The sequence below is a fragment of the Musca autumnalis genome, unplaced genomic scaffold, assembly GCF_047663935.1.
Source record: "Musca autumnalis isolate F117 unplaced genomic scaffold, ASM4766393v1 scaffold_1, whole genome shotgun sequence".
Taxonomy (NCBI): Eukaryota; Metazoa; Arthropoda; class Insecta; order Diptera; family Muscidae; genus Musca; species Musca autumnalis.
Window position 1 is genome coordinate 217,724,551 of NW_027411644.1, and position 14,152 is coordinate 217,738,702.

General features: G+C 36.4%; 1 protein-coding gene across 4 annotated transcripts in view; it reads left to right on the top strand.

Annotated features, from left to right (window-relative positions):
- LOC141389126 (latrophilin Cirl-like) overlaps nt 1–12,675 on the top strand; it is a 32,453-nt gene extending 19,778 nt beyond the window's left edge. For all 4 annotated transcript variants that reach the window (XM_073960186.1, XM_073960188.1, XM_073960187.1 and 1 more), the window contains 5 exons: nt 8,500–8,729; nt 8,804–8,901; nt 8,967–9,153; nt 9,236–11,004; nt 11,094–12,675. In XM_073960186.1, the coding sequence (XP_073816287.1) occupies nt 8,500–8,729; nt 8,804–8,901; nt 8,967–9,153; nt 9,236–11,004; nt 11,094–11,595 (2,786 nt within the window). In that variant the 3' untranslated portion in view covers nt 11,596–12,675. The remainder of the gene's footprint in view (nt 1–8,499; nt 8,730–8,803; nt 8,902–8,966; nt 9,154–9,235; nt 11,005–11,093) is intronic.
- Nucleotides 12,676–14,152: the final 1,477 nt, after the last annotated feature.

Here is a 14,152-nt window from a genome sequence, read left to right on the forward strand (position 1 = left end):
GAATATTCTACAAAATTATTCGCCATAAAATTTTATTATAGGTCTGAGAATACACCAAATCTGTAACTCTTGTCTCATCGCCAGGAATCTCTAAAAATGAAAAACACGTTTTAGGGTTAAAGTCGGACTACATCTGAGTTTATTCAAAATTGTCCCACAAAACATAATTTTAGAGAGATGATGTCAGAGACAAAAATATTCTTCGCCAAATTTCACCATAGGTCACCAAAGAAATGAAATGTCTATTTACATTCTATAGCATGCAAATATCAGTATCAATTTTGCTGAAAAAACATGAAAGTATTTCCCAATTTTTTTGGTGAAAAATTTTTCCTTCTTTTTTCGAGTTGATACATGGAAGTAATATAAAACTTGGTTATGGGTGAAAAGTGTCAAAGGATGAAAAATTCTACATAAAATTTCACTATGAGTTTCAAAATAAACCATAAATCTATGTACACTATTTCCTTAAAAAAATAGATTACAAATTTATATATATTAGGATGAAATTATACATATGTTTTAATTTTGGACGGTTAATTTTACATAATTCCATACTGGATCAAAATATAGCAAAATCCTTTACTTTTTGGGAATATTGTTAAAGAAAGAAATGTTCCAAATGAAATTTCATTATGAGTCTCTGAATAAAAGAAATCTGTAACCATAACATATAACATTCTTAGCATGGCCCTAAAACCTATATATCAAAAACAAGTGGTGCTAAGAATGTTATATGTTATGGTTACAGATTTCTTTCAAGATATCTAAACTCGAATATTTCGAAAAATTTAAAAATGGGCAGAACTTTCCCCCCCTTTTTTGGTTACTTTCCGACGTAAACTTTAAAAACGCCGATACACGTGTCTCATATTTTTAGCTCTACTTTCATAATCTACTCGATTTTCCTTGTCGTTTTTTTTTGTTGTCGCACAGTGTTATTTAGGAGCTTTTTTAACATGAATGCAAATGTTGGGAACAAAAAGAAATCTGGCTATTCAATAAAAGTTGTGTAAAACAGATTGATCTAATAAATCACAAATCAGACCGAGCTAATTCGTTCGTTGACCTTTTGAACAACAACCAATAATTACAAGTCAACCTTCCAAATCCTTTAAGATTTAATTAAATGTCCTATCGTCGTTTTTCATTTGATTGGATTATTCTTAAAAGCACCATTAATTATGTCAAAATATCCGATCTAATCCCCTCATAACATTGGCAGTTCTTCCTGACACATAAAGTGCAAATCCCTTAGGAATGATGGCGGTGTGTTGAAAATAATTGCTCAAATTTCAGCCATCGCTTACCATGAAGATATCCAACTCGCAACCAACCGCGGAAACAATTAAGTTCTTCCCATAAATTCATTTAAACATTATTTCTTTTGATGTTATTTATTTCATTATTATTTGTTGTTAAATATTATGCATGCTTGCCAACTACTAATAGCACCAATAAATACGAAAGAATTTGAGCGATGTTTAATGTTGCCATTAGTTTTGTTTGATTTTTCATTAAATAATTCTCTAAAGACAATAAAAATTATTTTGCAACCACACTAATGCACTTCTAAACAAACAAACAAACAGTAATTAATTGAAGTAGTTTTGGGGTAAATTTTGAAATTACTGGCATTTCCTTCAATGCAATTCATTGACTCCGATTTGAACTACTCGAACAAAAACAAATAATATTAATGGGGCAACAACAACAACAACAGTTCTTTATAATTAACCGCCATTATCATCTTCAGCTACTTATTGTTTTCAATACCTGAGATGATGATGATGACTCGATAAAATATGAAGTATTCCAATTAGCAAGATATTTGATATCACTGAAGACATATACATAGGTCTTCTCAGAGGAGACCAATAAGTGATTTCGGAGATGACCGATAAGACTTCCCGTTGAAAACAAATAGATCTTCCCACAGAAGACCATAAGTTTTCTAAAAGATATCATATTTTTATAGAAGATCAATAGGGCCTCTCACAAAAGATTTTTTTTTCACAGAAAACCCTGATGTTTTCTCACAGAATACCATCAGGTCTTCTTATAGAAAACAATCAGGACTTCTAATAAAAGACCATGAGATCTTCTCATAGAAGATCATGAGGTATTTTCATAGAAGACCATGAGGTCTTCTCATAGAAGACCATGAGGTCTTCTCATACAAGACCACGAGGTCTTCTCATAGAAGACCCTGAGATCTTCTCATACAACACCATGAGGTCTTCTCATAGAAGACCATGAGGTCTTCTCATACAAGACCATGAGGTCTTCTCATAGAAGACCATGAGATCTTCTCATACAAGACTATGAAGTCTTCTCATACAAGACCATAAGGTCTTCTCATAGAAGACCCCGAGATCTTCTCATACAAGACCATGAGGTCTTCTCATACAAGACCATGAGGTCTTCTCATAGAAGACCCTGAGATCTTCTCATAGAAGACCATGAGGTCTTCTCATAGAAGACCATGGGGTCTTCTCGTAGAAGACCATGAGGTCTTCTCATACAAGAGCATTAGATCTTCTCATACAAGACCATAAGGTCTTTTCATAGAAGACCCTGAGATCTTCTCATACAAGACCATGAGGTCTTCTCATACAAGACCATGAGATCATCTCATAGAAGACCATGAGGTCTTCCCATAGAAGACCATGAGCTCTGTTCAAAGAAAACCATGAGATCATCTCATAGAAGACCATGAGACCTTCTCATAGAAGACCATGAGGTCTTCTCATAGAAGACCATGAGGCTTCTCATAGAAGACCATGAGGTCTTCTCATAGAAAACCATGAGGTCTTCTCATAGAAGGCCATGAAGACTTCTCATAGAAGACCATGGGGTCCTGTCATAGAAGACCGTGCGGTCCTCTCATAGAAGACCATGAGGTCTTCTCATAGGCGATCTTTAGGTCTTTTCATAGCAGACCATGAGGACTTCTCATAGAAGACCATGATGTCTCCTCATAGAAGACCATGAGGTCTTCTCATAGAAGACCATGAGATCTTCTCATAGAAGACCATGAGGTCTTCTCATAGACGATCTTTAGGTCTTTTTATAGCAGACCATGAGGTCTCCTCATAGAAAACCATGAGGTCTTCTCAAAGAAGACCTTGAAGTCTTCTCATAGAATATCATGAGGTCTTCTCATAGCAGACCATGAGGTCTTTTCATAGAAGACCATGAGGTCTCCTCATAGAATACCATGAGGTTACCTCATAGAAGATCATGAGGTCTCCTCATAGAAGACCATGAGGTCTTCTTATAAAAGACCATGAGGTCATAGAAGACCATGAGGTCTTCTCGTAGAAGACCATGAGGTCTTCTCTTGGAAAACCATGGGGTCTTCTCGTAGAAGACCATGAGGTCTTCTCATACAAGAGCATGAGATCTTCTCATAGAAGACCCTGAGATCTTCTCATACAAGACCATGAGGTCTTCTCATACAAGACCATGAGGTCTTCTCATAGAAGACCCTGAGATCTTCTCATAGAAGACCATGAGATCATCTCATAGAAGACCATGAGATCATCTCATAGAAGACCATGAGATCTTCTCATAGAAGACCATGAGGTCTTCCCATAGAAGACCATGAGCTCTGTTCAAAGAAAACCATGAGATCATCTCATAGAAGACCATGAGACCTTCAAATAGAAGACCATGAGGCTTCTCATAGAAGACCATGAGGTCTTCTCATAGAAAACCATGAGGTCTTCTCATAGAAGGCCATGAAGTCTTCTCATAGAAGACCATGGGGTCCTGTCATAGAAGACCATGAGGTCTTCTCATAGGCGATCTTTAGGTCTTTTCATAGCAGACCATGAGGACTTCTCATAGAAGACCATGATGTCTCCTCATAGGAGACCATGAGGTCTTCTCATAGGAGACCATGAGGTCTTCTCATAGAAGACCATGAGGTCTTCTCATAGAAGACCATGAGGTCTTCTCATAGAAGACCATGAGGTCTTCTCATAGAAAACTATGAGGTCTTCTCAAAGAAGACCTTGAAGTCTTCTCATAGAATATCATGAGGTCTTCTCATTGCAGACCATGAGGTCTTCTCATAGAAGACCATGAGGTCTCCTCATAGAATACCATGAGGTTACCTCATAGAAGATCATGAGGTCTCCTCATAGAAGACCATGAGGTCTTCTTATAAAAGACCATGAGGTCATAGAAGACCATGAGGTCTTCTCATAGAAGACCATGAGGTCTTCTCATAGAAGACCATGAGGTCTTCTCATAGAAGACCATGAGGTCTTCTCATAGAAGACCATGAGGTCTTCTCATAGACGATCTTTAGGTCCTTTTATAGCAGACCATGAGGTCTTCTCATAGAAAACCATGAGGTCTTCTCAAAGAAGACCTTGAAGTCTTCTCATAGAATATCATGAGACCATGAGGTCTTCTCATAGAAGACCATGAGGTCTCCTCATAGAATACCATGAGGTTACCTCATAGAAGATCATGAGGTCTTCTTATAAAAGACCATGAGGTCATAGAAGACCATGAGGTCTTCTCATAGAAGACCATGAGGTCTTCTCATAGAAGACCATGAGGTCTTCTCATAGAAGACCATGAGGTCTTCTCATAGAAGACCATGACGTCTTCTCATAGAAGACCATGAGGTCTTCTCTTGGAAAACCATGGGGTCTTCTCGTAAAAGACCATGAGGTCTTCTCATACAAGAGCATGAGATCTTCTCATACAAGACCATAAGGTCTTCTCATAGAAGACCCTGAGATCTTCTCATACAAGACCATGAGGTCTTTTCATACAAGACCATTGGGTCCTCTCATAGAAGACCATGAGGTCTTCCCATAGACGATGATATCTCCTCATAGAAGACCATGGGTATTCTCATAGAAGACCATGGGGTCTTCTCATAGAAGACAATGGGGTCTTCTCATAGAAGACCATGAGGTCTTCCCACAGAAGACCATGAGGTCTGCTCGTAGAAGACCATTAGGTCTTCCCACAGAAGACCATGAGGTCTTCTCATAAAAGACCATGAAGTCTTCTCATGGAAGACCATGAGGTCTTCTCATGGAAGACCATGAGGTCTTCTCATAGAAGACCATGGGTATTCTCATAGAAGACCATGGGGTCTTCTCATAGAAGACCATGTGGTCTTCTCATGGAAGACTATAGGGTCTTCTCATAGAAGACCATGACGTCTTCTCATATAAGACCATGAAGTCTTCTCATGGAAGACCGAGAGGTCTTCTCATAGAAGACCATGAGGTCTTCTCGTAGAAGACCATGAGATCTTCTCATAGAAGACCTTGACGTCTTCCCATAGAAGACCATGAAGTCTTCTCATATAAGACCATGAAGTCTTCTCATGGAAGACCATGAGCTCTTCTCATAGAAGACCATGAGTTATTCTCATAGAAGACCATGAGATCTTCTCATAGAAGACCTTGTCGTATTCCCATAGAAGACCATGAGGTCTTCTCGTAGAAGGCCATGAGGTCTTCTCGTAGTAGACTTATATGTCATATCTTAGAACTTCCTCAGTCTTCTCATAGAACACCATGAGATCTTCTCTTAGAAATCCTTTAGTTCTTCCTTAAGAAGTTAATCAGGTCTTCTCATAGAGGTAACATTCACATGAATTCAAGAATTAGACTATCTCGTAGCATACGAATGTACCGTTCCAATAGAACATATGTTTCCTACTACAATCTTGGACAGTGTATTCTGATATTCCACAAATTACTCATCGTCTATCAGCGATAGTCTTGCTCCTCGATTAGGCTAAGAAGTGACCTACCTATGTTTTATGTTGGTAAAATTGGCTCTGACTTCTGTATATGCTTTGCAAATGTCCGAAAACTTAAGTATTATATTTCATAACGCCGCAATACTTAACAAATGCGAAGCTATGTACTTCAAAACGTCACAAGTGCGCTTTTTGAACGCAGGTAAACAGCAAACATGTATCATTTTTATTTTGGATGCATTTTGTTGCATTATCGAGGAACAATGTATAAGTGTGCAACTGAAATATTTTGACGAAGTTTAAAAACTGCAAAGCATCTGACGAATTGGAACTCGGCCATACATTCCGAAGTGCACTTGTGACAGTTAGGAGCGAGGGTGGCAAGCATCTACACCAATATTAGGCAAATTGATCTTTTTTATTATTATCTATGCAAAAAATATTGGGAGAGATGTAGACCCATTAGCACAATAAGCACTTGGCAACTAACTACGCGTTGAGGTTCCCATCGAGGCTCCGTTGAAGTCAATATTTCTTCTAATATTTAACCCCCGCGTATGAACTATATTTATTACGATCGCAATTTTCTCTATTTACAATCACAGTATGTCGAAAAGAGCTAATTATAAACATAATACCACCCCTCGCATAGCATCTTAATTCATTCAATTTATAGTGTCAACCAAGAAGAGGGCAGACACAAATGTGAATGTACTCAAAAACAGGGATGTCAAGTTGGTGGTTTTCCCGCTACTTGTGGTGATTTTTCACGTACAAAAACCACTTTTTAGGAGTTGTAGCGAAAGTATAGTATAGTGAAATATTCATACATTTAGAAGCCAGATAAGCTCTGTTCCTTTACGTGCAAGAATCTTCAAGTTTTACCATTTTTACTCGAAAAGCGTTCCTTAACTTGAGACATCATACAATTCATATGGGAGCAGTTTACAACTTTTGCCGGTTTTACCATTTTCAAAAGTAAAGGAACAGACCAATAGTGTTCAACAATACAGAAAAGCATGGGAATTGAGATATTTTATTGAAGAAATGGATAAAAACATGTATGTACGATTTTTTTTAAATTTCTCTCTTTTTTGTGTAACAGTTGATAATTTCTGCCGTTTTTACACATTTTCATGGTGCTTTTTGATCCTATTCTGTAGCGATTTTTGTATCGGAACAGTTGGCATCCCTGCTCAAAATATTGAATTTATGACAGAGTAGCGGTATTCAATCATGGTGGTAAAGTGGCATTGTAGATCTTGTACAGCAGCAATAATTACTCAGTCAGTTCCAGCAACATCTCTCAGTGAATTTTATTTACTCTCTCAAGCAAGAAAAATTGCAGAAAGTTATCGAACAACATTTCGCAAAAACTTGCAAGAAAGTCAGCTGTTTCCGAAAATGTATGAAATCTGTTTTTGTTTCTTTTGATATTTTAAACCAAACGGAACAAAAACATAAATTTTAAAATTGAAGTTTACTTATTTATTTAACGCTTTAATCTTATCTACAAAGCTTTAGAATCTAAAAAAATGTGCAATTGTGAAATTTTTTTTGGTTAAAAATTGTAACATTTCGTTTTGTTTACATTGAACAGGTGATTAAAAGTCAGCTGATCAGATTTGCAAATTTTTGCGGGACAAATTTTCCCAGCAAAAATTTGCAAGTTCTCAGTCACAAAACTCTCAAAAATCTCTCCAAACTCGCTCTCTTTTGCTGGATAATTTTGTTATCGAACAGCATTCAGTAAAAATTTGTAAGAATTTGTAAAAATTTGTGGGATATCGTACAGAACTATTGTAGATCTACAACAGTTTACAATACCACAACACGAAATACATGAAAGTTTAATTTACCACCTAAAAGTCTTGTAATCATTGCACCGTACTTTACATACATAGAACAGCTGATTGTTTCGCCGCCACTTTGTTTTGAGTTTTATTTTATGACGGAGTTTTGTTTTGTGGTAGAAAAATGGTGAAAATAAAAATAATAAAAAATGGAGGCCACGAAAAAACAAATTTATATGAAAAAATAAAACTGAAGCAAAAAGATAGACTGACGACGATGTTAAGATGTTTTGATTTGTTTACAATATTCACAAAAAAGACGTTCACACTTCGTTGTAAAAAACTCTAGTACATATATACGAGTTGTAAATCTTGTAAATCTACCACCATGAGTGAATTCCGCTATTGTTAGTAAGTTTGTATGCACGCAAGCTACAAAAATAAAACATTTGGTCTCTCTTGCAATCGGGCCGTCGTATGTGTGGCACGCTTAGTGGTGTCATACTAAGCTCGAAGTGTCATTTGCACTCGGCAATTAAAAAGTATCCTATTATTGATCTAATCAGGGCAATCATGAATAAAAATTCCATGCTTAATTTCTTCCCTTTCCCCAATTTCACAATTTTTAATTTTCATATTTATGTCCACAAACGGAATAGGTTTGTCGATTCGGTGAGAATATTCCATATTTAAGTGATTCAGGCAGATTTAAAAGTTTTAAAATATTGATTTTAAAGGAATTTCACTTTTTAAAATTATTTTCCGTGCGGAAAATTCCTAGGGAAGTATTCATGATTGCCCTGAATAATCGAACTGCACTCCTAAAATATGGGAGAATTCTCCTCTCGTCTCCTTGGAGATGTTCATGGAAATTATTTTCTAAGACATATTTCAAAACCATTCTAAATTCCACTTTCGCAATCAACGAAAAAAAACTTAAAAATTTTTGATGAAATTCTTTTTCAGCCTTTCAATCGTATACAACCCTTACCACCGATGATGTTTTACTTGAAGTCGATCAAAGTTCCAAGGTCAATTGTTATTATTTACTTTCCTATGGCCTGTCATTGACAATCGTGGCTATATCATTGGCTATTGATCCCAGCACTTACACTCAAAATGATTATTGTGTTTTGATGGAAACAAATGTGCTATTCTATGCTACATTTATTGCTCCAGTGTCACTGTTTTTGATGGTAAGTATTCGTATAATGAAACCGCCTATATGAAACCCCTATGCATAATTATATTTGGCTTTACTTTTTTAAAGGGTGCTTTGGGTTATACTTTCTTATCGTGGGTGATAATGTGTCGAAAGGCGAGGACTACATTGAAAAATAAAGAACATACCCGATTGGCAAATGTTCGGTAGGTTATAGCTAAGATCAAAACGAGAACGATAGTGATTAATAGTTTTTTTTATAATTTTTTAGGTTTGATATCCGTTGCTCTTTTATATTCCTATTGTTGCTGTGTTCCGTTTGGCTTTCGGCCTATTTCTACTTGAGACGTTCAAGAATGGATGATCAAATGGCTCAATTGTATGGATATCTTTTTGTTGGCTTCAATACAATGATGGGCATTTACATATTTGTTTTCCATTGCATTCAGAATGAAAAGGTAAGAGTAGCAATTCACTCAGCAAAAAAGAAGCCATAAATAAAGCTCATATTTGATTTATTTCATTTCGTCCAACACACAGATACGTCGCGAATATCGGAAATACGTGAGACAAAATTCGTGGTTGCCAAAGTGCCTGCGTTGCAGCAAAACCTCCATTTCATCGGGTATTGTTGGTGCTGGCAGTGCTTGCGGTGGCATGAATTCTGCTGGCAACGCTGGTACATTGACCAGTAATACGAATGCCTTGGGTGTTACAAATACCGGTACTCAAATGAAGAAGTCTAAAATTCCAATTGGTGATGCCAACGAAAACGAGGATATTGTTAATATGGCAGCATCCACTGATGATGCAATATTGGCTACAAGCGATTGTGAAATGAATGACACAATTTCGCGAAGACAAGGCTCCTCGGCAAGTGCTGCCGGCAACAGTGGTACATTACAAAGTGGCATAATGCAAGGAAATCTGGTGTTACAACATACGTCCAAGTCAAATGAACCAATTGCGCAACCAAATCACATGGAGCGTAATTCAAATATAATTATGGGAATACCCGGAGCTACTGGTACATTAAGATCTACTGGTGGCGGTGGTGGTGGAGGAGGAATGCACACCCCCAGTGCTGGTCATACCTCACCAACATCATCGGTTAGTTCAACCCATCTTATATTTGGACAAGGACATAAACAACAGCAACTGGCTACCGGTAGCATGAATGGTCCACAAACACAACAAGAGGCCTTTTATCATCAGCCAGATTACTATGCATGGCAGCAGAAAAATCTTAAGGGTCAGGCTAGAGATTATCATGGTCCGGGAATTTCTCCTCAACAACAACAAACACACGAATTTTTCTATTGGACCCAAAAACATAACCAAGGACATGGCAAAAAGAAGCGAGGGAGCAATACTGGCTCCGATTCGCCAAGTGGTTCTTTACATTCTCGTAATACGGCCACATCACAACAAATTTTGTTTTATCCTTCGTATAAGAAAACCACATTGAAACAGCAGCAGCAAGGACATGTTATGCAACAACAACATCCCTACTATGCTGAAGCCATTGATCCTGGAGCACCTCCCTATTACCAAAGGCAACAACAGCAAATGCAACAGCGTAGGCCAATACATCCGCAACAGCAGCAGCATCATCAGCTATCATCGGACGATGAGCAAATGGAGCATGCAGCCCATGCGCATTTGTTACAGCAGATTAATCGTCGCGGTCAAGGCCCTGGGGAATTTTCACTTAACCCAATGACAATGGGGCCACAACAACGTTACTATAGAAATAAGCATTCCAACTGTGATTTAAACCAACCTGACAATTTCGATATGCATCGTGTCGTCGGTGATGGTAGTGGTGGTGGAGTAGACCATCCAAGTGGTGCTGGTGGTGGCGGTGAAACTTACTATAATCAAGGTTCACTGTGTGGTGATAACGGTCCTGTATACGAAGAAATTCTAAGTAATCGTACCTCCGATGTACAACACTACAATGTGGATGATATGTTGCCACAACATGATTATGAAGATGAACGTGCCATGCAAGCGCTGTATCAACGTCAACAACAGAAAAAGTTAATGAATCGATATCCACCGCATAGTAGTAATGGTATGGTGGTGGGAAGTGGAGGTATTGGTCGAATGGCTACTAGCCATGATTATGTTGATGATTTTGAGGCTCCAGTTAGTGGAGAAAGTCCCTACAGTGATCCGGATGACGACGATGATGATGAAGATGATCGTGATGATGATTGCAGTGATGATCAACTGCCGCCACAAAGCGATGAACGTATGCGGAGATTAATGGCAATGCAAGATGCCGACTTTCAAAGAAGATTTCAGTAAGTTACTTTGATCTTCAATCTTCACCAGCTTATACAATTTCTGTACTTAATATAATTTTTGATTACGTTTACACTTTCTTCTTTAGACGTCAACTGCGTAAAAATGCCCAGACAAATGATGGAGCGTCAGCACCGCCACCCGGCTATCATGAATACCATGAGTCTGTGCAACCTTATATGCAATCCCAGCCCCAAGTTCATCACCCACAACAACAGCAGCAGCAACAATCACAACAACACCAACAGCCCATAACGGTTTTTGGGGTAAGTAGCGGCTCTGGAGGTTCAATACGCAGTTTTAAAAAAACTGCACCCGCTTCCGGTAGTCGCTTAGCTGTTAATGAGCTATTCAATCACGGTCCACCACTGCCGCCTGCCAATCAGCATTCGATGCAAAAAAATAAGCATTTACAACAACAGCAACAACAAAATGCACTGACATCTCAGCTTCCGCCAAATCATCATCCACAACAGCAACAAATATCTCCACAATCTCTGAGCAGTACACCAGTTGTGGGTCGTAATATATCAGCCATGCTGGATGAGAACAATACTGTGAGATGTTATTTAGAGCCTTTAGACAAGTAAATTGGTATATCAAACAAACATACAAACAAACAAATCCCTCTTTAATGCATAAAATAATGAAAGAAAGACATTCTAAACGTGTTTAACAATGTGTATTTATTGAAGAAGAAAAAAGAACAAGAACAACAGTAGTTAATGGAAACCAAATCAATCCTAAGAACCGGAAACCTATATCCGCCGGAAAAAAATCCGTTTTTTTCATTTAAAATTCTCTAATGTGTAGTAAGAAGCAAAGCAAAAACCGCGCATTATGTGTAATTATAAAAAAGAAACAAAAGATGAATTCATAGAAATGTAAGATCCAAAAGAAGTACATTTAACAGAAACAACAACACCCCCCATACCTTTAAATAAACTCCTACCACTAAAATTATTGGTAATTTTAAGTCGAAAATGAAAGAAACCTGCTAACAAATGCCATTTTGTTGATTGACTTTAGATGATATTTTTTTATATATGCAAGAAACCATTATGTATGCATGTGTGCGTAGTGCACCACTACTGACGCATTTATTTATGTATTTATTTAATTTTTTTATATGTCGTCTTTATGCAAATAGAAAGAAAAGCTTTTTTCTGCGTCATTCCTTAATCCAACGGGGAGACACTATGCCGATAAGTTATAAAACGGGATTATTTCATAGATTACTTTAAAACTGCAATAAGTTACATTAACTTTAAACGTTTTTAGGTTTAACAAATGTAAAGCTTAGACTAAGATTATTATTTTCTTTTAACACAATTATTAGTGGCTTTGAGTTTATCCGCTCGTCTCCAATTTATTCTGTATAGTCAGTTTTTTATGATTTTCTTTTTTTGTAAATTATTTCATGAGTTATATTATAAATGGTTGGTTTATGAATTAAATTACCCTAACCTCCATTGTTTTTTATTTCTTTTTATTTTTATTCTGAGTTATCCAAATATTTTACCTCCTAGTTCTTCTTATTTCTTTGTTTTAATTACACAACAACCCCCTACATAGTAACAAATGTAAACATTATGTAAATTTATAACTTATATCTTTAAAAAATGAATGAAGTTTAATAAATGTGTATAGTATGAAATTAACAATTAAAATATTTTGTTGTTTTTTATATATCAACTGCTTTGTGTGTTCGTCAAAATATTTCAAAAATGCAACTAAAAGCATCAGAAATAAAAATGATACATGTGTGCTTTTTACATTGGTTAAAAATGCGTATGTTGACGTTTTGAAACACGTAGCTTCGCAGTTGTTAATTACTGCGGCGCACAATGGTTCATGCATGGTAGAATAAAGTAAAGGTAGGCCACAGCTAACAGCTGATTACAATTTTTTTCTTTTTATGGCCTAATCTGTCAAAAGCAGGGTTGACATTTTGTACTGTTTGTGACATTATGCAATCATAAAGGTAGATGTATCGCTGAATTTTTCCAACAAAAAACTTCTGCTATAACACTATATCTTAAAATTGAAAACAAGGACAAAAGATGTGTATTCGCGTGGCAAAATAACATTTTTGGTTTTTTTAGCAAAACTTACGAATGAACAATTTATCAAATATTGATATTAATTTAAATTTGTTCCAAAAGTACGGGAATGTAAAATGTAAAATTTTTGTAAAAATTCTGCTGACATTTATCTGCAAATCGGATACCAGCAATCACGATGTCAGATTAGCCAAACTTGTCAAGTAGAAAATAAGTGAATGACATTTTTTCACTGTCATAAGTTTGGGAAGAACTTTTGCTATTTTTGGAACACTTTTCCAACAAGAATATTCTGGAGCCTAGCTAAAGAAATGTTTTTACACTATATGGCACTTTTAGCATATAAAAAGTGAAGCTCTAAGTTCCATATGTTTTTGTAATACGAGATAGCTATGCAGGTACATCTACCATTATTATTGTACCATGCCATTTGACGTTTTAAGCCATGGCTGCAGGGTGGCATTTCTCAGTGATTTTCATACCTGGCCTACCTCTACTTTATTCTACCATGGGTTCATGAATCGATTTTCCTGGCCAAAAATCAAAATTTTGTTTTGTCAAAGATACAGTTAGTCAACTTAATTATTGCAAAACCAAAATTATTACAAAATTTTAAATAAAACATCATTTTATTGGTATAAATAAATATCATTATTAATATTTTTGTTAACAATACAATTCTTACACATGTTTATTAATATAATAAAATAAAAAGTAGCTAATGGGCCGATTCCGTACAGCGAGGCGAGTCATGTCGCGTCGTCTATCGTCTCTGTGACAAAATTTAAAAAATGCACTATGTACAGCGATAGAAAATAATCGTCGATAACAAGTTATTTTTATTTTATTTTTATTCGTTAGTAAAAATGTACAGCGACAGCTAATTTGTTGTCGCCGGAAAATGAACATTTCGGCATTTCTAGCAAGAAAACAAAGATTATGAAGAAAGGGCATTTTGTGCAAGTACACGATGAATTTTTAACTACTAAAATGAAAACTGCATTAACATATGAATTTGAATCTAGCCCCCAAAACGTAATGACTTAAACAAATCAAGTAAATAACGACCGAGTGGCAACATCCA